Source organism: Urocampus carinirostris, chromosome 1, assembly GCF_059441175.1.
Source record: "Urocampus carinirostris isolate Australia breed hairy pipefish chromosome 1, RoL_Ucar_1.0, whole genome shotgun sequence".
Classification (NCBI taxonomy): Eukaryota; Metazoa; Chordata; class Actinopteri; order Syngnathiformes; family Syngnathidae; genus Urocampus; species Urocampus carinirostris.
In genome coordinates, this window is record NC_142349.1 from 17,506,510 (window position 1) to 17,532,469 (window position 25,960).

The window sequence follows — 25,960 nt, forward strand, 5'->3', positions numbered from 1 at the left end:
GTTGACACCTAAAAAATAAGTATTATTTTTAGTAATGAGAACTGAACTATAACCAACCCAATGTTGCCAAAGCAATGTCAATATAATACTATAAAATAATAATTATTCAAATTGATTTATCAATGTAACATGTAGTTTTCCTGTGGGTGTGACTCAAAAAAGGGAGGAGTGGGAGTAGGCTGTTTTCAACTGATAGTTTTTGCTATCAGTGATTACAGATAAGACCTGGGGAGCAAAGAGGGGCACTTTGCATGTTTGCATTAGGGGCCACATGCTCCTGCCCTTGTCGAGTCATGGTGAGTCGACATTACAGCAGATCTGCGGGCGTTGCCCAAAAGAGGCTGAGTCATGTTTTGGGTGGTGGGATCTGCCGGGCAATGAACATGCACTATTTGTTTTTATTCGTGAAATCATTATGAAACTACACTACAGTGGAATTAAGACATAAGAAGGAATGAAGGTGTAGAAATTATTTTCCTGTAGTCGCAATGATTATTATTAAGCTTGCAGAGCCTGTTACGATAAGTATTGGGGCTATAAATGTGCTCCTGTGTATTAAAGCACTTGTATTTAAGGTTATTATTTTAATCTACTTTTAAATTAAATTTATGTTTTGGTAGATTGGATCATATTTGGCATTTCGATTCTATTCAAACCAAGTTACCGTACATATTTACTTTTTCCATGTTGTGCTGAAAGAATTCCCGTTCCCTCAAAAATATTTTATATAGCTGATGCTATATTTTACTAGTTATTTTTTGTTGTTTTTGTGTTCTGTACAGCCCTTTGAGACTTTTTGTGATAAAGGGTTATACAAAAAATATGATTTGACTTTTTGAATTTCAACTCGCAGTCACTCCGGTAATGTGCTTAATCTGAATGATTTATAATGCCAGTATTGGTTTAGAAATATCTTTTTAGAGACGTATTATTTTAGCTTTTGACCAATTTTATGCTCTTCATAGTGCTAGCATAACACAAAAACAACAATCCTTCCTAAATTATTTTAGGATAAAATAATATAAATACAAAAACAAATGCTGGAAATACAAGATTAACAAAGCACCTATATTAGAAAAGGGCAAAAAATAAATATACGTTGTTGAGGTAAATACCGGTGAACAAACAAATAAAGAAAAAGTAAGAAAATAAAGAAAAAGAATCCCCATTAGCCATTACAGGTGTCTGTAAGACAGTTTATTGACATCAGTGTGAAATCAATGTGTGCTTATATTAATGAAACGATGTTGGGTTTAAGGTTGTAATACATGGTTGATTATCCTGAGAATGAACGAATGAAGACTTTATTTTGAACTTTAAAATAAAAACAGGACAAAAACAATGAGTCAACAACAAAATAATGTCACATAACAATTTCGAAAAGGGGTAGTCAGAAGCAGAAGCTTATTTTCCCTACCCCTTTATCTTCCCTATTAAATACATTTTACAAATCCTCTTCTCCTCTTGTGTCTAATATAACAAAATCTCATGGATATACTTATTACATGTGTCAGATATCAATAATGATAATAATTACAATAATCACATATTTTATACACTAATCTTCGCAATACCTATCCCTCATAACGTCATAATGCCACTAGTTACCAAACATCACTGCGGCACCAATGATAATAACAACAATAAAAATAAAAATAATATTTATAATAACAGTTCTGATATAATAATAGCAACAATAACATCAAAGTTAACCATAGTTTTAAACGCAGTATTTCCAATCTCACTCATATCCCATTTCCTTCATCCCTGTATTTCGCCAGTAATGTATTGTATTTAAATTTGAACACATGAATAGTTGGACATTGTTTGATCTCATCTTGTAAATTATTCCAAAGTTTGACTCCACACACAGACACACACATACTTTTCCTGGTTGTTCTCAAAGAGAAGCACTCCATGGATATATGCAAGATTATAATTATTACGGCTTTTTCTATGCTTATGATGAAACTCAAAAGTGTTTTTGCAGGCCAATGCCGACCCCTCGATCATCAGCTGCATGCAGAATTTGTCCCGTCGCATCGCAATTGCGCTGCAGCACGAGGAGCGCCGTTGCCAGTACCTCACCAGGGAGGCAAAGCTTATGCTGGCCGTGCAGGATGAGATAACCACCGTCAGCGAAAGTGAGACTTCTGGATCTTTTCCAATCTTAAAAAAAAACAGAATTGTTTTTATTGTGTTACTCATTATTCTGTTGTTAGTGAGCCCACAGTCACCATTTAGACAAATTCTACCCAAATGCAAGCTGGCCAAGGACCTAAAGGAGGCCTATGATAGGTTTGCGCCTCAACCTGCTGTCATTTAATACTTCATATCATTTTACTAAACATGTGTTTTCTCAGTCTATGTACGACTGGTGTGGTGCGGCTGCACATAAACAACTGGCTGGAGGTCAGCTTCTGCCTCCCGCACAAAATCCACCGTATTGGAGGAAACTACATCCCACCCGAGGCCTTAGAACGCAGCCTAAAAGCCATCAGGTGCGCCATATTACCATCATACACCAATATGCTTTCTTATTTCAGGCATTAAGGAGAAATTAGAAACTTCGAACATTGAAGTCACTCTCACTTTAGTATGGTTTCCTTATGACAATCACAATATTGTCATACCACTTGAGCAGGAGAATGAAGGGAAGAAATAAGAAAGATTCAACTGAAAATCATGCCAGCACACACGGGAGAGAATTGGAGAACAAACATGAGTGCAATGTACATCTGCCATTCACTATGATTGGCTATTTCTTTCAGTGTCTACATGTAACAGACTATAATTTTTCCGAAAACATTACATTTTCTTAGATTTTAAGTTGCATAGAAGTTTGTTTATGGAATTTACAAATAAGTCAATATGTTTTATAAGAAACTATTTATTTATCATATTCAAATATATATATGCTTCATTTTCAGAAGATCCATTTAGGTTCAATAAGCTATGTGCATCGTTTTAAAACCTTGAAATTCGAACTTTGACGTTTCGATCAGTCCAGCCTTCGGCTTGCAGATGTTTTTTTTCTGGGGATCTGCGTTCATTTGACTTTTGGACACCCTTGATGCAAACCAACAGAAAAGAAACCCCACATTTTAAAACTCATATCGTAAACTAATGAAAGAAAAAAAAAATGACGGTTTAATAATTCAGTCGTCTCACAAATATTTTTTACTGCTAAAAAAGATGTTTTTCTTTCCAATGTACTCATTTTGGAAATGACCTTTTCCCACAATAAATGTAAAAAAACAGTTTTTGTGAAGGAAATATAAATTAAACATTTGTAGCAAATGTTGTCACCATAATCCTCCATATAATTAAAAAAAAACTACCGTATTTTGATATTGAGCCATATACACAGTTTTGATGTTATTTGAAGGTCGGTGATTAGAAACGCGCTCTACACTGATATCAAGTGGACACATTTGAGAGCAATGTAACGGTGATACACTGCCCCCTATTGGTTAGTCCCGAATGTTCCTGAGGCAACGTGATGTTTTTCATCGCCGGTTGTAACGTACATTTACTATACCATACAGTCTATACCTGTCAACTGCAGCCAACTGCTCCCCTTATTAATGATTAAAATGAAACTTACAAACACAACGTGGCTTCTATTTACTCACTGCAAGACTATGAAAAATAAAAACAAAGACAATTCGTGTTTAGGTATTTACAAAATAAACAACACAAATCATTTTTTCACTATATTTCTTAGTTCTTTCTTCTCTTGCAGTAAGTTTAGTCTTATTATAAAATCCTACTTTAGGATAACATTTGCTAGTGTACCGCAACAATATTTGCAATCTATGGTGACGTTGTCGTCTGCTATCAGTAACAATCCAGATAAGGGTCAAAATGGGCAAGGTAAGATATGTCTTACCAAAAAAAAGTTTTTTTTTTTGTTTTGTTTTTTTTTTTTTTTTCATTTTCCCTGTACAAAAACTGGAATACGGCATACATCAGTGGTCCGCAACCACCGAGCCACGGACTGGTAACCTTTCTGTAATGACTGTACAGAAAGAAAAATAAGATACCTTATTTTTTTCTTATAGCATCTTAATCCGTGTATACAGGCATTTTTTTACCACCCAAAAAAACTAAAATGTTTGGGTGTTCTTTATTGACAAGATTTTACGTTAGTATGTTACTGTATTGGAGCAACAATTGATCTGTCGAAAAAAAAACGCTGATTATATTTGCTCAGAATTAAATGCAATGGGAATCAAACCCTGATCGCAGCGGTAAGAGCGCCTATTCCTAATCACTAGGGATGTAGATGACGTAGGAAAAGGCATCTGATTTTATCACATCATCCCACTATTTTTATTCTGTGCAGCGTTGTACAATGTAATAAGGGGGCATTATGAAAAAGAGTTCAGCAGAAACAAAACATAAACTCTAATGCCTTTCCCTATGTCATTTAGATAATTAATGGTCTAGTGATTACACAGTGTATTTAAGCTTACTATTATTAAAGCAGTATTATTGTAATCCTTATCGTTGTTATTATTTATATCATCATTGGGCTGGGCCGGGAGAATATTGTCAGACATTTAACCTTTCCGTTGTACAGAAAAGGTTGTGGTCCACTACCATACACTATTTGAAATGGGAACAAAGACGTATCAAATACGAGGAAAATGTTGACAGGTATGCTATACAGTCATTATTTTGATGAGCATTGTCATCCAGGCCCTATCACGCGTTGCTGCTGCTAGAAAGTGAGAAGGCGCTGCTGGGCCAACTTCCCGTGGATTGCTCACCCGCCATGATGCGCCTCATCAAAGCGTGTTCGGCGGTAAAGAACTTGCAGCAGCTTGCTCAGGACACTGACCTAGCTCTGCTTCAGGTGAGGCTGCACTTACAATCATTTATGTCGGACTGAAAGAATTGCCACGATTTTCATTCTCAGTCTGCTATTTATATGATTGAACTGATTTGGAGAAAAAAAACGAGGCAGCCCCAGAACAATACCCCACAAAGGAAAATTAGAAAACAAATTAATACCTTTCAAACATATATTTTTGCTAGTAACTCATCTAACATTTATTTTCCAAAGAAACTCTTGATCTATTCATCTTCTAGTTTATTGAAAATATGTAAAGTATATATATATATATATATATATATATATATATATATATTTATGTCAACAAAGGGAATTTTGAAGGTCATCATCTAAAAAGTTCCACGAATAGATAGCTTCTGGGGTTGCACAATGGCTTTTCGATGTTCAGCGAGACTATTTGACCTTAAAGTTCTGGATTCCTCTGGGATGAAATGTGTCTGCTCCATAGACAAACAACGGTTGACTATTCATTGCTTACTTGCATTGTATACTAATTTACTAAGTTATAATATATCTTCAAATTTTAACATGTTGGGTTTTATAAACTATTATTTTATACCCAGCGTTATGCACAATCCAAAAGGCAAATTAATCAACTGTATATTATATGAAGGGTTTTTGGGCCAAATATAGTCTTCATCTACTTATCACTGAAATGTTGGAATCTTATTATACATTTAACATTTTTATGCAGCTCATTTAGGTTAATTTCAGTATCTGAAAAGTGCTTTATAAATACATTTGGATTTGGCTGTAAATTTTCTGTGCGAAATTCGGTCTTAGACCGCCCTCTGTCGGACCAAACTGGTATTACACGCGTGCGCTTTTATTTGCATTGAATAGAAACGCAGTGGGACCTCGGTTATCGCGGTTAATGGGAACCAAAACCACCCGCGAAAAGTGAAAATCTACCCTTTCAAAAATGGTTAATTTTATATATTTTTTTAAATTATTTTATTTTATTATTATTATTCTTAAAACCCGCGAACATGGAACCACGAAGTAGCGACACCCTTCAAAAATGCTTAAAAAAAAGAGACAAAAAATATATATATATTTTTTGAAATTTATTTTATTATTATTTTTTTTAGGCCCGCGAAGCTCTGAATCCGCGAACGTCGAAGCGTGAAGTAGCGAGGTCCCACTGTACCGAAAGGCGCATTGATCGATGATCTAAGTCGTCGCCAACGTTTTTAATAGTTGATTTTAATCAATTTTATTGATTCGTTGTTGCACCCCTGATATATATATGTATATATATATATATATATATATATATACATATATATATATATATATATATATATATATATATATATATATACTGGACTGTCTCAGAAAATTAGAATATTGTGATAAAGTTCTTTATTTTCTGTAATGCAATTAAAAAAACAAAAATGTCATACATTCTGGATTCATTACACATCAACTGAACTATTTCAAGCCTTTTATTATTTGAATATTGCTGATTTTGGCTTACAGCTGAAAAAAACTCAAAAATCCTATCTCAACATATTAGAATACTTCCTCAGACCAAGTAAAAAAATAATTTTATAACAGCAAAACTAAATCAAACATTTGAAAATGTCCATTGATAGACTCAGTACTTGGTTGGGAATCCTTTTGCACGGATTACTGCATCAATCCGGCGTGGTATGGAGGCAATCAGCCTGTGGCATTGCTGAGGTGTTATTGATGCCCAGGATGCTTCGATAGCGGCCTTCAGCTCATTTGCATTTGTAGGTCTGGTGTCTTTCATCTTCTTCTTAACTATATCCCGCAAATTCTCTATGGGGTTCAGGTCAGGGGAATTAGCAGGCCAATCAAGGACGGTGATGCCATGGTCAGTGCACCAGTTACTGGTGTTTTGGCACTGTGGGCAGGTGCCAGATCATGCTGGAAAATGAAATCCTCATCTCCATAGAGCTTTTCAGCAGATGGAAGCATGTAGTGCTCTAAAATCTCTTGGTACACAGTTGCATTTACTCTGGACTTGATGAAACACAGTGGACCAACACCAGCAGCTGACATGGCTCCCCAAACCATTGCTGACTGTGGGAACTTCACACTGGATTTCAAGCAACTTGGATTTTGCTCCTCTCCAGCCTTTCTCCAGACTCTGGCGCCTTGACTTCCAAATGAAATGCAAAACTTGCTTTCGTCTGAAAAGAGGACTTTGGACCACTCTGCAACTGTCCAGTGCTTCTTCTCCATAGCCCAAGTCAGACGCTTCTTCCGTTGTCTTGAGTTCAGAAGTGGCTTGACCATGGGAATACGGCTATTGCAGCCCGTTTCCCGGACACGTCTGTGAACTGTGGCTTTTGATTCCTGGACTCCAGCTTCAGCCCACTGTCTTTGAAGCTCCCCCAAATTCTGGAAGCGGCTCTTCTTCACAATTTTGTTAAGGCTGCGGTCATCTCTCTTGGTTGTGCAGCGTTTCCAGGCACATTTTTCCCTTCCAACAGACTTTTTGTGGATATGCTTTGAAACTGCACTCTGTGAACAGCCTGCTCTTTGAGAAATTTCTTTGTGTCTTACCCTCCTGATGGAGGGTATCAATGATGGTCCTCTGGACAGCAGTCAGATCAGCAGTCTTCCCCATACTTGTGATTTAGTTTACTGAACCAAGCTGAGTGTTTTTAAGGCTCAGGAAACCCTCGCAAGGTGTTTCGAGTTAATTAGATGATTCAGGTGATTAGTTGAATAGCCTACTTGTATACTTTTTCATGATATTCTAATATTTTGAGATATGATTTTTGAGTTTTCTTAAGCTGTAAGCCAAATTCAGCAATATTCAAATAATAAAAGGCTTGAAATAGTTCAGTTGATGTGTAATGAATCCAGAATGTATGACATTTTTGTTTTTTTAATTGCATTACAGAAAATAAAGAACTTTATCACAATATTCTAATTTTCTGAGACAGTCCAGTATATATACAAATTTTATTTTTATTTTTTCCGCTGAATTAAATGTATTTCCAAATGATAAAATATGTAAGGAAAAAGTACCGTAGGCCAAATGTTTTTTTGCGTAAAATCCATAAACATTTCATCAGTGTATTCCAATTATCATCTGAGATCATGTATTCTGGAGACGGCCTGTTTCATCCTGGACATCCTGATCTGTGACGTCATGTGAGAAACACCGATACCCTAGCGTGCTAGTCACCATATTGGATAACATGTTCATTAGTCAAAGAGGTTGCATGTGTTTTAAGGCAAGTGTTGGTAGTTTTTGTGGAGAATGCCTAGGTGTCGCAGGTAGATGCAGTGAAGGTACAACAAAGGGCGTAACACTACACGTTCTGTGCCTATTTTTTTAAAATGGTCTTTGTGTATACCAATAAAGTAACTGTCTATTGCCGTAGCTCTCTTGGTAGTTCAGTTTTAACATTCCCATATTGCAGTATGCTGTGTGAAATATACTGCCATCTTGTGGCCCAGCAATGCAAAAGAGATCACAAAATCTATTGGAATTGAACATGAACTCTTACATTTTATTTCATATTATGATGATCTAGAGGGTGAGGGATCAATTCCAGCTTTGCATGTTCTCCCTGTGCACATGGATGTGATAAATTGCAATGGTGTAGTTTTATAAATGTGTGCGTGTTATTTGGCTCTCAGATCTTCCAAATTGCAGCTCACTTGGTTTACTGGGGCAAAGCCATTATCATCTATCCTCTGTGTGAGAACAACGTCTATATGCTCTCTCCTCACGCCAACATCTATTTGTGAGTCTTCCGTTATGTCATTGTCATACGTACGGCGTCAAGTATGATGTCTATCCATTAACATGTGATCCCTCTCGCAAAATCTCTCCACACTCTGCAGATTTTCGCTGCAGGCTGAACAGTTTGCACAGCAGTTTCCAGGTCATGACTTTCCTTCCATGTTGGCCAAGTTCTCACTTCCCGTGTCGCTGGCCGAGTTCAGGAATCCCCTGGAAGCTCCTGCGCAAGAGGTACGTCTGATGACGAAAACAGTTCACATTTAAAATATTTTTATTTGAAATGAAATTTTTGTTTTGTTGTTAGTTTAGGGTCATTTTAGAATGGGTTATTTGCAACGGAGTAAATCATTTTAGATAAAACATATTTTGGCGCTCTCTGCTGGTCTTTTCCAGTAATGCGTGACTACAGATTACCATTGAAATTACATTTTGAAATTGTAGTTCTGAAATTGCACTGAACCGAATCATCATTAATCATGTCAAAAATAGGATATTATTAACAAAATTTCCTGAAACTACAAATATGTCTGTTATTAATAATATCCTAAATTTAGGAAAGTCAATAATGCATTTAAATCAAGTCAAATCTATTTATATAGCCCTTAATCACAAAAATGTCTCAAAGGACTGCACAGGATTACAATGACACAATTACCTGATCTTAAACCAACATGCGGGCAGGGAACAACTCAGAACCTCAGCGTGAGGAAAAAGAAAAACCTTGAGAAGGGACCTCACAAGTGGTATCCCCCTTTCAGGATGACCAGGGTGAATTACATTTAGCATTACAGTACACAAACATAGTAAACACTAGGTAACATGTTGAAATTTTTTCCGGAAAGTGCATGACAGTAGCGAGGCCCCCAGCCTGTAAACTAGTCCAGAAAGTCTATGACGGCCATGACGCAGATTCCCATCTCTGCCAGCTGGTCCATGCAGGCGTTCACATGCTTCAGGTCAAAGGCTGGTCCGTTGACTCATCTCAAATCGTCCTTCTCTTTCGTATCACCACCAGGCAGGCAGGCGGAAAATGACAGGACAATACAGAATGAAAATGATTGTTTTGTCTCACCATCTTACCTTGAGAAAACTTTGTATGGTAGTTGATTGCTTTCTATAATGTGATCAATCTTAACTAACACCTTTATCTACATTACAATTACTTTATTTTTGAAGTTAGTCCATAATCATGTCTTGAAATTTATGACACGCTAGCCTATTTGCACAGTATTTGATACTTTGGCGTTGACGTATGTGTTTGCCCAATTTACAGTGCCGAGAGAAAATATTTGCCCCCTGGAAACTATTTTTCAATTTGCCACAATTCAGACCTCAAACTTAAAGCTAAAAACTGAAAATATGTTCTAAGGAACAACAAAATGTGAGACATAATTGTGAAATGGGAACTAAATTTTATATTTACAGCAAAAAAAAATGAAATTTCTCAAAAATGTTACCTAACCAGGGGCGATTTTAAATTCAGAGCTTTAGGGTTGCTGAGCACCCAGATTTTCTGGAAAGTAATTTAAAACTGCAAAACTAAATGCTATACTAATGTGTGAATAATTTCGGATGTAAGTCTCTCCAGAGTATAGGTCACACCCCCGGCCAAACTATGAAAAGAACTGACTTATAGTCCTTGAAATATGGTAGTTGTGTTGACGTCTGCACAATGCCTGAACAGGCTCAGCTGATTCAGATGGTCGTGTGGATGCTGCAGCGCCGCTTGCTCATCCAGCTCCACACGTTCATGTGCCTCATGGTGCCACCCACGGAAGACGAGCCTGCTTACAGGGACGAGGACGTCCCGCTCGCCTCGCGGGTGGCCGGCGGTCGTGGGCTCAGCACCCCGAGCGCCCTCAGCTTCGGATCCCCAAGTACGGCAGCTCTGTGAGTGTGCTTAGTGTCAAATGAAACGAATTTAATGCTTTCCCACGCATGCAGCGAGCAGCGATGACATGACCTTGACCAGTCCCAGCATGGACAACTCCAGCGCAGAATTGGCTCCCGGCGGCGACTCCCCCCTTGACCAAAGGATCTTGCTGACCGAGACCTTGCTGGCCAGCTTATCGGAGCATGAGAGAGAGTTCATCCTCAACATCCCTGCTGCACAGAACCAGGAAGATCTCCGGATGTTTGCCAGGTCGCTACACTCAGCGCAACTTTTTTCATGTCACATCGCTTTGTTTACAGCAAAGATGGCTCTCGTGGTTCTAGTAGAGATACCTTTCTGTGTTACTTGAGAAGTGTGACATAGCCTAGCTGCGCGTGCATTGCTGAGGCAGAACAGCAGAATACAAATCAGTTTATCCCAGCCAATAGAAAAAGATTGTGAATTATAGGTAGTAACATCTCACATAAGCATATGCACGCAGCAAGATAGTGACTTTATCTTAACGATCAAAGTCAAAAAGAAAAAAAATAATATTTTGATCGGCACTACACATAGATTGCAAGACACTTTATAAAGCTTTTGTGTGTGTGTGTGTGTGTGTTTTTTTAATTTTATTTATTTATTTTTTTGCCTTTTTTATACCAGCAAGTTAGATGGACGAAAAAGGTGCATCCCATGACCAGTTCATATTTACATTAGCTTTGTTTACGTAGAAGAATTATTTTTTCTTCCCTTGCACCCAACTTATTATTATTATTATTATTACAATATAATATTGTATTGTTATTATTATTGCATTTACAGTTCTGTTCAAAAGTTAAGGGTCGCTTAGATATGTCCATTCTTTAACAAAAGCAAAGTTTTCAAATAAAAATCATTATTTGAAACCTGCTCAATGTATAAACTTACTCTTGGTTTCAAAACGCATTTGATTATTAAAAAAGTGTGACATTTCATGGAACGTACACTGTTGTCTGGGTGACCCCAAACCTTTGAATGGTAGTGTATGTTATAGAAAATAAGAATTATTTGTGTCGTTATTATTATTGTAAGAATTATTATTACTAAAAAGATCTACTAGCTTGCATCAGTAGTACAAACATTACAGTCTAAAGTAGGCATTGTAAGCAAACACTTACAATTCCCTGGCACTTACTAAGGCATTTGGTTATTAAGTAAATCCAAACCGATCGCCACGATAACTTACCTGATACAAAATGGGCCCTGCAAACAAGGACTGCGCCAATAACATCCTTGGTCCAGTCAATTGTTTTAATCGCTTGCAGCCACAGGCTCCCACAGTGCTTTTGAAAAAAAATAATGTTTCCTTTGGGAATTGCAAAATATATGTTCCTAACAATTGTAATTTATGCACCGGTACACATAACAGGGCATATTTTTGTAAATTGCGGCTCAACATACAAATCTTTTTTCGCTCCATTCAAATTCATATTGCTACTCCCGCTGTTTTGGGTCAACAATGTTTCGGGTCAATAATGTTTTGGGTCAATAATGCTGTGCTGATTCAGTGATGTTGTAGGCTGCAAAGGGGCAATACAGTGCTACCTCTACATACGAGCTTAATTTATTCCAGGATGGTGCTCGTATTGCTCATCTATTGAGTGAATTTTCCCATTATTAAATAATTAAAAACTAATTATCATATCGCGATCCCCCAAAACCATCCAAGTTAACCCTAAGTAGCTATAATACAACAACCAGGGGCGATTTTAGGTTCAGAGCTTTTGGGGGTAGTTTCTGGCTGGTAATTTTTTTTTTTTTCAACTACAGTGATTTAGGATCATTCAACACTGTTCAGGTGTGTCACTTCCCATTTGTGAACATCAGATTACATTTTGTGGCCAACAGAAACACTATTATTCTCATGTATTTCTGAAATTACACACACAAGTACACACACACATACAGAGAGAGAAGCATGTAACTTAGACATTTTATTCAACATATTCTACCTTTCATTGTTTGGATTAAGCTGTGTCGCTTGACCTCGAGAGTTGACAACCTGTCAATGACTTTTTGGTGTTGCACTTGATCAAGCACATCTTTTTCAATTTCTATCATAGCCAGATGCTTGGGTCTGTTTTGATCGGTTGGCCTTCAAAGCCAACGGCATGAAAGACCTTTCTCATCTGCAGATGCTTATTGGAATTTTTCGGCAAATCTGAATAACTGCCTTCAGAGTTGGAAACAATCCAATATTCAAGAGATAGTACACTTATAATGAGTCTTCAATGGGACCAGACTCCCTCTTGCTCTTTAAAAAGCAACTACAACTTCTGCTGATTCAAATTCAAATGCACTCTCTGACCGTGTTGACAAATGAGGCACAGACAAAAAAATGGTCAGCAGTAGGACTGCATACATGGATCCCGTTAAGCAAGTCTTGATTTGCACCAGAAAACCGGCTTTGTGTTCTCAAGAAGAAAAAAAATCTGTATCAGAATCATATAATGATTAATACTTTTATATTAAACTAAATTATGTTATCAATTAATAACTTTTTCAAGATTTAAAAACTCCCACTGAAGTTTTAGATCTTTCTTGCCTTGGCAAAGCATTCCACAGCTCTGGGGCCCAGATGAAGAACGCTCTTGAGCCTGCCAATTTCTTCTTACCTCTTGTGGTCACAAGTAGACCAGCATTTTCAGAGCGGAGGCTCTGTGCGGGAACAGAGGGGGAAATCAAATCAGAGAGATGAGCGGGGGCAAGTCCATGTAATTGTTATAGCCACATCTTAAGTGGACTGGGAGCCAGTTCAAATTAGTTAATGTAGGAGTGATATGGTCAAGCTTTCTTGTCTTAGTAATAAGTCTCGTTGCCGCATTTTGACCCAACTGCAAACCTCTGACGCTAGACATTGGGAGACCAGAGAGCAATACATTACAGAAATAATAAACGCATATATTGGAATCTTAGCATCTGATTGCGACAGCATCGGGTATTCTAGTAATCTTTTTCACATGTAACTGAAAGGACAGATTAGGATCAAATACAACACCTAGATTTTAGACCAAGTCACTTTATAAGTACAACTGTGTAACTTTTCACAAAGATCTGTTCAGCCGTTTTGGATCCTATAAGTCACATACAAGTACACACACAAACACACACACAGATTGTGATGGATAGATCAATTTAAATGGATAAAGCAAATGTGCCAAGAGCTATTAAACAAGGAAATACACTGTTGTGTAGATTATTTAGCAAAAGGTTGGACAACTGAAGCGAGTAAGCCTTTCGCTAGTGGTAAAAGGTTTTGCCTGCCATTTTAAGCCTAAAGATAAGATCTTTATCCGAATTCTTTAAAAAATGTTAATCATTATGTTCGGGTTGGGTCGAGCTGCCCTCTTGCTGACTTTTTTGTATTATCCACGCCTCATTGTCTTTTTTTTAAAAATAGTTTTGTAACTTATATTTTGATTTAACTTCTATTTTCTTACAAAAGAAACGCTTTTGTGTTCCCCGCAACAAAACCTCACAACCCCATCCCATCCAAGGGCGCAGCGAATACTCCACTCCCCCTTTCCCCACTGTCACGAAGTCCGCTTGCCAGCTTGACTGCGCAAGAGGGATTGTGCATGAGAAGCGGCGTCGGACCCAGCTAACTGGGCGCGCGGTTGGAACCCGAGTCGGCCCAAATCACTTCTACTCCACCCGAGTCCTCACAAATAAAATTGGACATTTCACTTCTAAGAGTCGGTTCTTTTATGAAGAACACATCCCTAATTCAGACTGGAGTAAGGCCCAAGTGTAAATTCCAAGGCACGTTACTGAAAATGATGCATATGTGATTACTATGTTGTTACCAGGTTGTAATCATTAGAGGTCAAGTATAACGCTATAACAGCATGTCAGTTATAAATCAAATTTACTAGAAAATCAATATGACCCACCACTGGTGAGCTTATTTCAGAACCTGTCGGCGAGTTACTTAGATGTACTTAAAGCTCCTGGGTGCCCGCAGGCACCACATCGCACACTGCTGCTTAAGATCATCCCAGTCTTCAAAGTTGAAACTAAGTTGTGTGCCAGCTGTGTGCATTGAATTGAATTGTTTTTATTGTCATTGATTTTAACCTTGTTAAACATTGTATACAATGAGATTAGACTCTCCAGGGTAAGACTTTTAAGAGAGAATTAAGATAAAAGACTGTCAGGACAGATCAGCATAAGTATTTACAAAGTCGTGCTTAAAGACCGGCTTAAGTTACAATAATAGTGCTATCTTTTTGAACAAAAATAATATAGTGCAGTAGTGCACTGACATGGAGCAGCAACAAAAAAAATCCCATATAACTGGCAAGATATATATTTTTACAGATTTGCGTGCTTGTTTAGTGTGGTGATGGCCTTGGGAATAAACTGTCTCGCAGCCCATTAGTCCTTGTTTTAAGGGACTTGTAGTGCCTACCAAATGGCAACAGGTCAAATATTAGGTGTCTGCAGCAAGAATTGTAATGTAACGTCGATGCCTCGGCTGCAGTGTTGCAAGTTGGGAATGTCCTCCAGACTGGGCCAAGGAATTTCTGGGCTGTGTTGATTATTTTCTGTATGTTTGTTTGCCACGTGCTTTTTTTAACTGATTTTTCCTGTTGTCTGAAACATACGCCCTACTCTGGCTACGGCAAGGCCCTCCTGGAGGGTCCCTACAGAATACAAACCATTTGCTAACCAAGTTTTAACTGCTAGGTGTCTTAGAAAATGACATATTGGGGGCATAACTTTACATTAATTATTGTTCTTGTTGTTTTAAGAGAAAACAATAAACCTAACCCATCAAACTTTTATTTCAAGAAAGTTTTATTACAAAATGCACCGGGTAACAAAAGATTATGACAACAATAACTAGCTATAAACCAGTCAATGTAGATTAACATTCATTGGTCTCAGATAGACTCAAAAATGAAAGTATGTCGAGACACATTCATTCAGCCCAATCTGTCTTTTTTTGTTTTGACTTGCAGGCTGTTGCACTACTTTCGGGGCCACCACCACTTGGAAGAGATCATGTACAACGAGAACATGCGGCGATCTCAGCTCAAGACGCTCTTGGACAAATTCCGCAGCGTGCTGGTCGTGACCAGTCACGAAGATCCCATCATCTCCATTTTCCAGTCTCCCACGGAGTAGAGTCGTCGTAAAAGGGCCCGTCGGAGCAGCAGCGCCTGATGGGCGCCATCGCTTAAACCAAGTGGCTGGGAACACACTCTTCAAAAAGCTTGACTTACCACAACGAGACAGTTCATGATTTTTCATTTACAAGCCAATGAATGCCGAATACATGAGATTGTGCATAGTAGACCTCGATTCTTCAAATAAAGGTAATTGATGGTGGTGGCAGATGTGTTTGGGTTGCAGAGGGGGCACACGCTGAGCTAATGAGCTTTCCAGACACCCACCTTTGCGGATCCCGGCGGTGGGGAAGACGACCAGGGACGTCAAGATGGGCTGTTTTTGCGCTTTGAAGAGAAAACAGGGTGTTCCAAACATCTGTGTATGCAATGAAAACCCAAGTAAGGTAGGGATGTTTTTTTTTTGTAGTTTGTTATACAATGTCAGCTTAGAACATTGATTGAAACGAATTTTTCTTATGATGTGTACAAAATCGAAAAGTAAATTGGACAACACAAAGTTTCTTTTTGAAAATTAGGTTTGGAATGAGGTTATTTTACTGATCCAACCCCTAGATCGCAACAAGTATTACTTTTAGAACATGACAAACACCAATGTAGTGCCACCTGACTTTGGGATGCCAGCTTCAATTTTCATTAAAAGATGAATGGGTATTATTTGACCACTAGAGGTCGCTATATGTTGTAGTGCACATATGTAATGAGTCAAAAACCCGAGATTATTTTGATTCATTATTGTATCATACACAAGTTTTTTTTTATATAATTTGTTCATTATTGTTACTTGTTCACGAAGAACATGTTTTTTTTTGTTTATCGATTCTCTAATTGCATTTCAACCCTGTTTTTCAGTTGAGTAAATTAGTTTTCTTTTCCTTTTAGGTAATTTTTTGCTAAAATAGAAACTGTAGGCTTCTTATGTGTCTGAATAATACCGGCCTTTTTTCATTTGCTGTTGGTCTTATTTGTTGTATATATATATATATATATATATATATATATATATATATATATATAAAAGAAATTTCTTTGGGATATAGGATTTTTTAAAATGTTTTCAGTCTTGAAGAATGTTGATGGTGGAACCATGATCAACAAGAAGTCATCAAAAAGATTACTGATGAAGTCATAAGAAAATGTTGCTTTTTCTGATCGTATTGCAATATTTTGGGGGTTTTCAGTAGTTTTAAATAAGATCAAGAGACTATATTTCCCATTTTAAAAATAGTCAACATTCCACCCCTCAGCTTGTAGCAAATTTTTGTTTTTGGCCCGCTGTAATTTCGACTTTGACACCCCTGGTATATTGCAACCAAAAACATGCTAAAAGGCACAAGGAAGAATAAAACCTCCAGAGACTCAGTTACCAAAACAGACCATTTTACTTCTTTTTTCTGCCTGGCCTTTTTGAGACTTTTGGATTCCCACAGCAGCTAAATGGCAGATACTTATGGTAGCGCCCTTTAAGTTAAGGCTCCATCCATCCATTATCTGCACCGCTTATTCTCAGTAGGGTCGCGGGGGTGCGGGAGCCTATCCCAGCTATCTTCGGGCAGTGGGCAGGTTGCCAGCCATTCAAAAGGCACGCAGAGACAAGACAATTCACTCGCTCATTCACACCTAGGGACAATTTGGACCAGCCTATTAACCTGAAATGCATGTTTTTTGGAATGTGGGAGGAAACCGGAGTGCCCGGAGGAGACCCACGCAAGCGAGGGGAGAACATGCAAACTCCACACAGGAGGTTTGATCTCACGACCTCAGAACTGTGCCGCAGACGTGCAAACCACTCCGCTGCCGTGCTACGCAATTTGAGGCTCACGTTTTGTAAAATATATGCAATTTTCCCAAACTATTGAGTATTAAGCTTTGATATGGTTCAATGTATTTTTGTTTATTTAAAGCAGCTGTACGGGATTTGCAACTTTTTTACTCTGCCGCCGTTAGCTCCTTCATGAAGCACGTCAAGTATGTGCATTTCTTAGACGTCCTCGGATAAACTTTTCTTTTTTATCCTTGTTTGTGTTAAGTTGGCATTTAGACTACATAAGGCAGGCCTTTTCTTACTTTTACCATTTTCATACATTACTGACAAATAGAAATCGAAGAAAAACCTGCGGTGACGAGCATGACATCAGTCTCCACCACTACGCCAGACCCCGTTCTTTGAACCTAATGTGTTCCAGCCTGAAAAAAAAACACGCAAAAGCAGATAAGCACAGTGGGGGAAAGAGCTCTTTGAACGCAGTTGGGCTTTGTCAAGACATACTTGATCTAACGAAGCACACCTTTGAAATTATATTATTTAAAAAAGTTTTTGTACAACTAGAGGGCCCAAAATAATACACATTGTCCCTTTAAAGGGTGTACTGATGCAACAGTATACAGGGAAACAAAAAACTGTCCCAGACAAGAAAGGTGTGATATGTGTAAATCAGTCTCAATATTTTTGTCAGTTTGTACAATGTACTGATTGAAAAGGGCAGTCAGACAGGTTCTCTCTTTTCAGCCTCTTTGTCTAGCACGCTAACATAAGTGTTCCCTTGGAGGTAGAACCGCAATGGCTTTTTGGCCCACTCGCCGTGGGACTCGATGCCAATTCGCGGCGCGGCCACCAACACCTCGTGGGCAGAATCTGCGTCCTCCAGCCACACCTCCGGGTCGGACGCCAGGTCCCGCCTGTCGAAATGGCGCGGGATGTCGAGGGCCTGGCATAGCTTGGAGGGGCCATTGCAGAGCTCCTTGTCCTTAAGGGGACGGGCACTGACTTTGCGTCGGGTGGCCCTCAGTTCCCTCATGACGTCATGGCCTTGCAACGGCTCCAGCGAGCGCAGCAGCACGGCAGCACCATCGCCTGTTCACAGTGTTTGGAGTAATGTGTTACTTCTCTCTGTAACGAGTACTGCAACGCCTAATTGTTAAAAAAAAAAAAAAAAAAGTAACTTAAACATCGTTACAACATGATCCGTTACTCCGCTACTTATTAGAAAAAGTTTTTGAATTTCAAAGCCATCTAATTTGTACTTGTACCCCAGTGTTTTAGAACAGGTTAATGAACACTTAGTCTTTCAGCGCCACACCAATAATCATGTCGCCCTAATGGAGTTGGCATATAAATATGGCCCTACAAAGTTAAATACTTAATACAACTTAATACAGTTATGTGGCACCGTCTCAAGCAGAAAATACAATAATTTCTCCCTACTAATATTCTCCCTACCATACATACTCTCATCTAAACAGTCGTATATTAAATAAAATACTGAAATCGGGGTCAGCTTCAATGCACAAGTTTGGTTGTGTGTCACCAGTAGCGAATGGTAAGCAGCGTGTTTGAAGGGGGCATGGCTTACACAGGAATAAAAAACTTACAGGAAATCAATAGGGCAAACGTAAGCTCAGAATTTACGGTACACGTGATCTGAATTTCGGTCTTTTCATTAGATTAGTTTTGCAACACTCCATGCCTGTGGAATTAAAAAAACGTCTTGGACAGTAATAAGCAATGGAGGACAAAATCTTGAAGTGGTTTGAAGCTCACAGACAATATTGATATGGAGTGTCTCAGCTAAGCGTTTGTTTGCTTTCAGAATTACACAAGATATATGAAGGCTTCACTGTGTCAACAGGTTGATGTACACAATTTCTTCTATTTTTTTATTATTTGGCTATTTTTAAGTAGTTTAAGCTGGTCAATCCAAGTAACTACATAGTTAATACTCTAAAAATCCTAGAGATAGTGGGGGTAACGGTGTTTTACAAACACTTCACCATTTGTCTTATGTTGTCTTAAAATGTAACCTCTTTTCCTTTAATGTAGAGAGATGAATCCCCACTACATGTTATCAAACATTCACACATATCTGAAAATTGCTTTAAACATTTTACTTTATGGACCTTTCAAAAATATGAATGACCTTAAGTCGAATGGCGGCTTTATCTTCGTTATTAAAATAGTACTTTAGCTGAAAGTAACGAAAACAGTTACTTCTCGGGAACCGAAATATATTCTCCTTTGCTAAGTATTGTAAATTTAAAAGCATTCGTTTCATTCAATATTACGGTAGGACGTCCTCACGCATGCACTGCTTGTTTCAGAGATGACTGCCACGTTGTCGAATGAAATCCGGGTCATGTTTGCATGTTGTAAATGAATGAGTATGCTATGTTGAGGTTTTTGAGTTTTTCCTTGCCCTCATGTAGGTTTTAGATCAGGGTATGGTGTCATAATAGTCTGTGGTTTGCAATAATCTGTGGTCTGTGCTGCCCTTTGAGACTCCTTGTGATTAAGGGCTATACAAATAAACATGACTTGACTTAAAAGGCTAACCGAGGATGTTCTGCTCATCTTCCTTACACATGTGAAGACTGCACACTCCGACATACCCTTACTTTACGTACTGTTACTTAATTCTCGAACATTTGGGCTACTAAAACCCCTGACGGTATCCTCATCATACAAACATTTGTAACCGCCGTCCGGCAAACATTTGAGGAATTTTACTTTGGCAACACTGCTGTTTTGTTTCGAACATTTGGGCTTCTAATGACCTTGACTTGAAACATTCATGCAGAGGTAGATGCCATAGATGGGGTACACGTAGATGGTGCCAGGCTTCATGAACATGGCCGTGTTTCTCTCTGTACGCTTGCCACCCGCAGAGTGCGACGCCCTGTCCTCTCCCCCGAGGTACGCCTCTGTCTCCACCACGCGGCCTCTTAACTCAACGCCATCCTTGCACTTACGCACCAGAACCTGCGAAAATGTAATAATACAGACCTATTGCTTGGAGATGCTTTGCAAGGATCTTCACTTTTTGCTGAGGGGAAGATGAAATCTTGTAAGCACAGTTACAAGGTTAGGGCTCTTTGCATTGATCTAAACATTGAATGAGCATTTAAATATTTTACATTTTGAGTTTCACTGTTGACTTCATACAAGAAATACTGAATTATTGATTGCAAAAGTAAAATTATGTTTAATTTTGATGGATACTGCGAAATTCCAACATTAAAATCAATAGAAATTTTCAGAATATAATGATTGCAATGATGATCATATAGAAAGGAATCTTTAACTCGTACAATTTAAGCCATTATGCATATCCTGTGCACAGGTTGAATAATAATTCATCAGATCCGGATAATAACATATTGCCAACTTATACAGCTATATCAATATATTTGATATCTTAAAATATAATAAGGAACCGATAAACCCCTCTCAAAATGCGTGTTTATGTTAACACACTGTTTATCGTGTTTCAAACCATGTGAATCTTTCTAAATTGAATCCCAAATAACTTATAATGAATGAAGACATTTGAATGAATTGAAATAATTGATAAAAGAGTGTCCCAAGTTATTAAGGGCACTGGTTCTCAATTCATCTGACTTGAGCACCCACTATTCCACCCTGCCACACAAATCAAGAAAAAAATGCCACATCTCAAATATATCCAATGCAAGCATTGTGCCGTTTATTGCAGAGATAGTAGGCTATATTCACGTTTTTCCCCAAAAAACAAGATGACCAGAAAAACTAGAACGTCTCTAAGTACCATAGATATATATACAGGTAAACCTACATTCCATACAAGCAACCCCCTAAAACTGTTTAATTCCACGATATTCAAGGAAATTCAAGATTTTAATAACCTAAGCTAAACAATGAGAATTATTTAATATTTAGTTAAGAAAGTTTTATATCCTGATAAAAAGCTAGAAATATATATTTTTATTTGTATAGCCTTTAATCAAAGAGTCTCAAAGGGTTGCACAGGTTATTGCACAGACTATTATTTCAGACTATTATTACACCATCCCCTGATCTGAAACCAACATGAGGGCAAGGAAAAACTTTAAAACCTCAACATGAGGAAAATGAAGAAACCTTGAGAAGGGACCGCACATGTGGTAAACCATCCACTGTACCTTCCAGCGGCGTTTCAACAGCCCGACACTAGTAAAACATTTTCATATTTTGCAATCGTTTTATTCTTCGACTCCATTGTTGTTGTCGCTATTTTCCACTTTTCCTTATTACTACCTTTCTAGGGACCCATTATTATGGGCAGAAAAGGGAAATACAACCAATTGAATCACAATAAAATGAGATGTGGTGCATCTCAAACGCACCAATTGACTGAATAGAGAGAGGAGAACGAGCAGGTCATTAACGCCATCTACCGGGTGGAAGGATATGTTGACCTGGAGAGGGTTGGGCGCCACCAAGCTGTACTTGCCCAAGACACATCACAGGAAATGGAGCCCCTAAGACCCTAGTGGTTAAGCGATACAAACAAACAACTTTTCAGGGATGTAATCGACCCTCTGTTTCTTCTTCTCAGCAGTATTTTGCCAAGGCAAAGGCTGGTGACCTACTAGGTCGGCACAGTTCTGAGGTCACGAGATCGAACCTTCTTGTGTGGAGTTTGCATGTTCTCCCTGTGCTTACGTAGGTTTCCTCCGGGTACTTCAGTTTCCTCACACATTCCAAAAACATGCATATCAGGTTAATTGGCCAGTCCAAATTGTCCCTAGGTGTGAATGAGCGAATGAGTTGTCCCCTGCCCACTGCCCAGAGATGGCTGGGATGGGCTCCAGCACCCCGCGACCCTACTGAGGATAAGCGGTGCAGATACTAGATTGATGGATGGATATATATATATATATATGTATATACAGTACATGTTTTTATTTTATATAACTGCTACTGCTTGGAACGTGGTACTATTTGAAGTTGAATGCAGAATATCATGTAGTGGATGTTGTTTGTTTGGATCCCTTAACCAATATGTTCACCGGGCCACCACTTTCCTGCGGTGTGTCTCGAGCAACTACAGCCTGGTGGCGCCCATCTTAGGTTTCTCAAAGGTTTCGGGTATAAACCATTGCATTACAGAGACATATTTTTAATATTTCTGATGTGCGTCTATGTGAGCATAACTGATACTATAAAGGAAAAAACAGTAATCGTCACGAACCCATTATTTAACTTTCCTTACATTTGCCCAAGTTGCGACTCCCAGAAGATGTATGCAATAAGCAAGAGGACCAAATGTTGGGAGCAATGACGCTGTGTGTTCTTGCGTAAATATTTTTTTTATTCCAACATTGAAATAACATACCTGTCAACCTGTACGTTTTTGCCGTACAAAGTATGTTTCTTATGCATTTTAAGACGTGTACGACATACAAGAAAATCTGTACGGAAAAACGCAAATTTGTCAATTATGGGTACCATCCGGTATACACCAACTATCACGAAACGGCAAATCAATCAAGTCAAACGAGTTCGCATCTATCTCTTTATCGTTTTTTTCTTTTCGTTGCAAACGAAGCGAGGGGTTTGATGCTACTGTGCGCATGCGTCTGCAGCCTCGGATTTCATGTGGTAGTTATGTAGTGAAAGGAAGGCCGTCTCTTTTTAGAGAACCGGCTTTTTTGGCACAACTCATTAAAGAGAGCCGGCTCTCAAACTTCTCACTTGCTTTGATGCATTACATTACGAATTATTATGTTGAATAAAGAAGTTAAGAAAAAAAGGAAGTATAAAATGAGAAAATGAAAAAAGACAGGTTTGTGGTTATCCCTTTAATCAGTATATTACGAACAATAATTTAATGCAGAATATGAATTGATAATTTGAATAAGAAAATGTATTATTCTAGTTCATTATATTTGCATGTATTTTTTCGTCTACGGCGAACGTCCAAGCTACTTTTTTATAATACACCTCATTCATGTCGAGCAACTCAGTATCTCACAACAAAATGATAATTAACAATATATGTGATATAACGAAACACATGTACAATATAACATGCTAAACTACACAAATAAACACGTTTGGAAAAAACATATGGTGTAAGATTATTTTGTAAGGGAAACTACAACATTTTGTAAGGGCATGGAGCCCTGGAGGTTGACAGGTAAGAAATAATATATGCTGGACAAGCAAGAGAAACTTTAATGTGGAGATCGTTATTTACAGGTTGCAGCAAAATTACCTTGCCGAGGAAAGCTTTGGCTAAATCAACGCAAGGTTGTATGTAGAAATCCTCTCCAAGTCTCTTCCTCTGCGTGTCCGTATTTTGAGCGGCGTTAAAATAAACACTGAGCACTCTCTCGTTCGGTTTGGGTCGTTTGCCGTCAACGACAACCAAGTCGCTCTCTTTTTTTCCCTTTTTGTCATCTATGCGGGACAGCAGTTTTCTTTTGCGCTCTGCCATTTTGGAAATTTTCTTGACAGCGTAATTTGCGCTTTTGGGCGGATATAACTCGTCTTTTTTGTTGTCTTTGATGCACTGTAACGCAAGGATTCTCGTGTTGTAAACAAGGAAGTCAATACCGGAAGTATTTTTTAAGTCTTAAAGGAACCGCGTAGAATTTTTAATGGGATGACTGAAAACGCAATCACGTTTTACGCTTATGGGATCACACTACGGTGATCGGAAGTGTGATTTTTTTTAATCTATATTCAAATGATTAATGCATTTTCAACGAATAAATAATAAGATGGATAAAAATGAATTGGTTCCTTCCAAAATCAATAAATGATTTGAAAAGTAACACCTCGAATAAAATAAATATTTATATTACACTTGTTTCAGAATAAAACCCAAGCGAGTCAAACAAAAAAGAGGTAATGTAAATAAAATAAAAACGTGTATGTCAACTGAAGTTCCAAATGATATGAGGAACTAGCCATGATCTTTGATTTTTGCAATTTGGAGATGGAATAAGAGCTTGCTCTGTCCACTCCACGCATCGGCCCGGTATTGCAGTACCTCCGGGAACGGTGTATTCGCAATGATCGCAGCAAGGCTTCAGGGCTAGGACCTTAGCTTGGCCTTTTGGCTGAGAGTAAGTGTCCCGGTTCCTAGGCTTTGTAGCGTATTATGAACTGACCGATAACGGATAATGGATAATGAATAACGAAGATAGATCAATAACCCTTAAAAACCCCATTTTATTTTACTCTTCACATAGTTGTTGTTTTTTTGGATTTGTGGTCTACCTGGCCGTCGTAACATACTAGTTTTGAGTACCAGCTATTTGAATCTAATCGTTTTTATTGTCATTGATATCAACGTTGCATTGCATTGCATAATAAAGAGTTGAAAGAGTAAAAAGATAAGAAAGACTCTCAGGAAAAATAGAAAAAATATATACAACATAGTGCTGAGAGACTGTCCTAAGTTATAACAATCGTGCAATGAAAAGAATGGTGCGTTGTAACGTCAATGCAGTAAATAGATGTGCAACACAACAAAAAAAGTTCCCTAAAAGTTACAAGGTATATATTTTAACACTCTTGTGCAATAGTATAAAGCAGCAAAACAAAAAAAAAACAAAAATATATATATATATATATATATATATATATATATATATATATATATATATATATATATATATATATATATACCTTTACAGTTTTGTACGCTCGTTTAGGGTGGTGATGGCCCTGAAGAAGAACCTGTTGCTCAGCCTGTTTGCCCTTTAGCGTCTATCAGAGGGCAACAGGTCAAAGAGCTGGTGAGCAAGGTGGCTCTACTGCAGTATCGCAAGCCGACAATGTCCTTTTGAAAGGGCAGAGAGAAGCCGATGATCTTCTCAGCTATCCTGATGACTCTCTGTACGTTTATTCTCTCGGCTGCCAGTCATAACTCATGTCATCATTTTGATGGTGAGATGTTGCTTATTATTAGTAAATGTATGGTGCGTAGTTTGAAGTCTGCGCACCATGTTGGGCAGAGTCGGCCCAAAATTGCCCATCCTCCTACCGAGTCCTCACAAATTACTTGTGAAAATTCTAGTTTGCTTCTGGCTCTGTCTCCCGTATCAAGTTAATTTGTCGGGCTCTGTCTGGTTCGGGAGTTAATACTGGCGGTTCGGGTCGGGCTGGCATTTTTTAGGCCTGATTTTACTTCCTGTTCTCATCCCTCTAAGAGTGGTTCGAAGTGTCCAGTCTCAAAAACATTGTCCGCGAGGGTGGGGAGCCTAGGTCAATACTGGCAATATTACTTCAGTTTATATAAATTTATATGAATGTTTTATATATATATATATATATATATATATATATATATATCCATCCATCCATTATCTGCACCGCTTATCCTCAGTAGGGTCGCGGGGGTGCTGGAGCCCATCCCAGCCATCTTCGGGCAGTGGGCTGGGGACACCCTGAACTGGTTGCCAGCCAGTCGCAGGGCTATATATATATATATATATATATATATATATATATATATATATATATATATATTTGTATGCATTTATATGTGTGTGTGTGTGTGTGTGTCTGTCTC

At 38.2% G+C, this 25,960-nt stretch overlaps 2 protein-coding genes and 1 pseudogene across 3 annotated transcripts in view; 2 read left to right on the forward strand and 1 right to left on the reverse strand.

The window, feature by feature from the left end:
* Positions 1 to 15,849, forward strand: part of nprl3 (NPR3-like, GATOR1 complex subunit) — a 26,655-nt gene extending 10,806 nt beyond the window's left edge. For both annotated transcript variants that reach the window (XM_088329139.1, XM_088329130.1), the window contains 9 exons: positions 1,991 to 2,144; positions 2,223 to 2,298; positions 2,364 to 2,501; positions 4,705 to 4,861; positions 8,489 to 8,595; positions 8,696 to 8,825; positions 10,279 to 10,471; positions 10,539 to 10,737; positions 15,474 to 15,849. In XM_088329139.1, the coding sequence (XP_088185265.1) occupies positions 1,991 to 2,144; positions 2,223 to 2,298; positions 2,364 to 2,501; positions 4,705 to 4,861; positions 8,489 to 8,595; positions 8,696 to 8,825; positions 10,279 to 10,471; positions 10,539 to 10,737; positions 15,474 to 15,639 (1,320 nt within the window). In that variant the 3' untranslated portion in view covers positions 15,640 to 15,849. The remainder of the gene's footprint in view (positions 1 to 1,990; positions 2,145 to 2,222; positions 2,299 to 2,363; positions 2,502 to 4,704; positions 4,862 to 8,488; positions 8,596 to 8,695; positions 8,826 to 10,278; positions 10,472 to 10,538; positions 10,738 to 15,473) is intronic.
* Positions 15,850 to 17,858: 2,009 nt separating this feature from the next.
* On the reverse strand, positions 17,859 to 23,981 carry mpg (N-methylpurine DNA glycosylase). Its single transcript, XM_088329154.1, has 3 exons — positions 23,654 to 23,981; positions 20,193 to 20,397; positions 17,859 to 18,495 (listed from the first exon to the last, which is right to left on the reverse strand). Exons 1-3 carry the CDS (start codon positions 23,873 to 23,875, stop codon positions 18,128 to 18,130), a joined length of 795 nt encoding a protein of 264 aa, XP_088185280.1. The 5' UTR covers positions 23,876 to 23,981; the 3' UTR covers positions 17,859 to 18,127.
* Positions 23,982 to 24,358: 377 nt separating this feature from the next.
* LOC148373774 (U2 spliceosomal RNA) lies at positions 24,359 to 24,448 on the forward strand (annotated as a pseudogene).
* The last annotated feature ends 1,512 nt before the right edge of the window (positions 24,449 to 25,960 follow it).

What these genes read in the sequence shown, in the direction of transcription:
- mpg (XM_088329154.1), bottom strand. Translation starts at nt 23,875, where the DNA reads ATGGCAGAGCGCAAAAGAAAACTGCTGTCCCGCATAGATGACAAAAAG. An exon ending in CCAAAGCTTTCCTCGGCAAG is followed by an intron (nt 20,398 to 23,653) that starts GTAATTTTGCTG and finishes ACATTTTCGCAG; the next exon opens with GTTCTGGTGCGTAAGTGCAA. An exon ending in CATGAATGTTTCAAGTCAAG is followed by an intron (nt 18,496 to 20,192) that starts GTCATTAGAAGC and finishes CACTGTGAACAG; the next exon opens with GCGATGGTGCTGCCGTGCTG.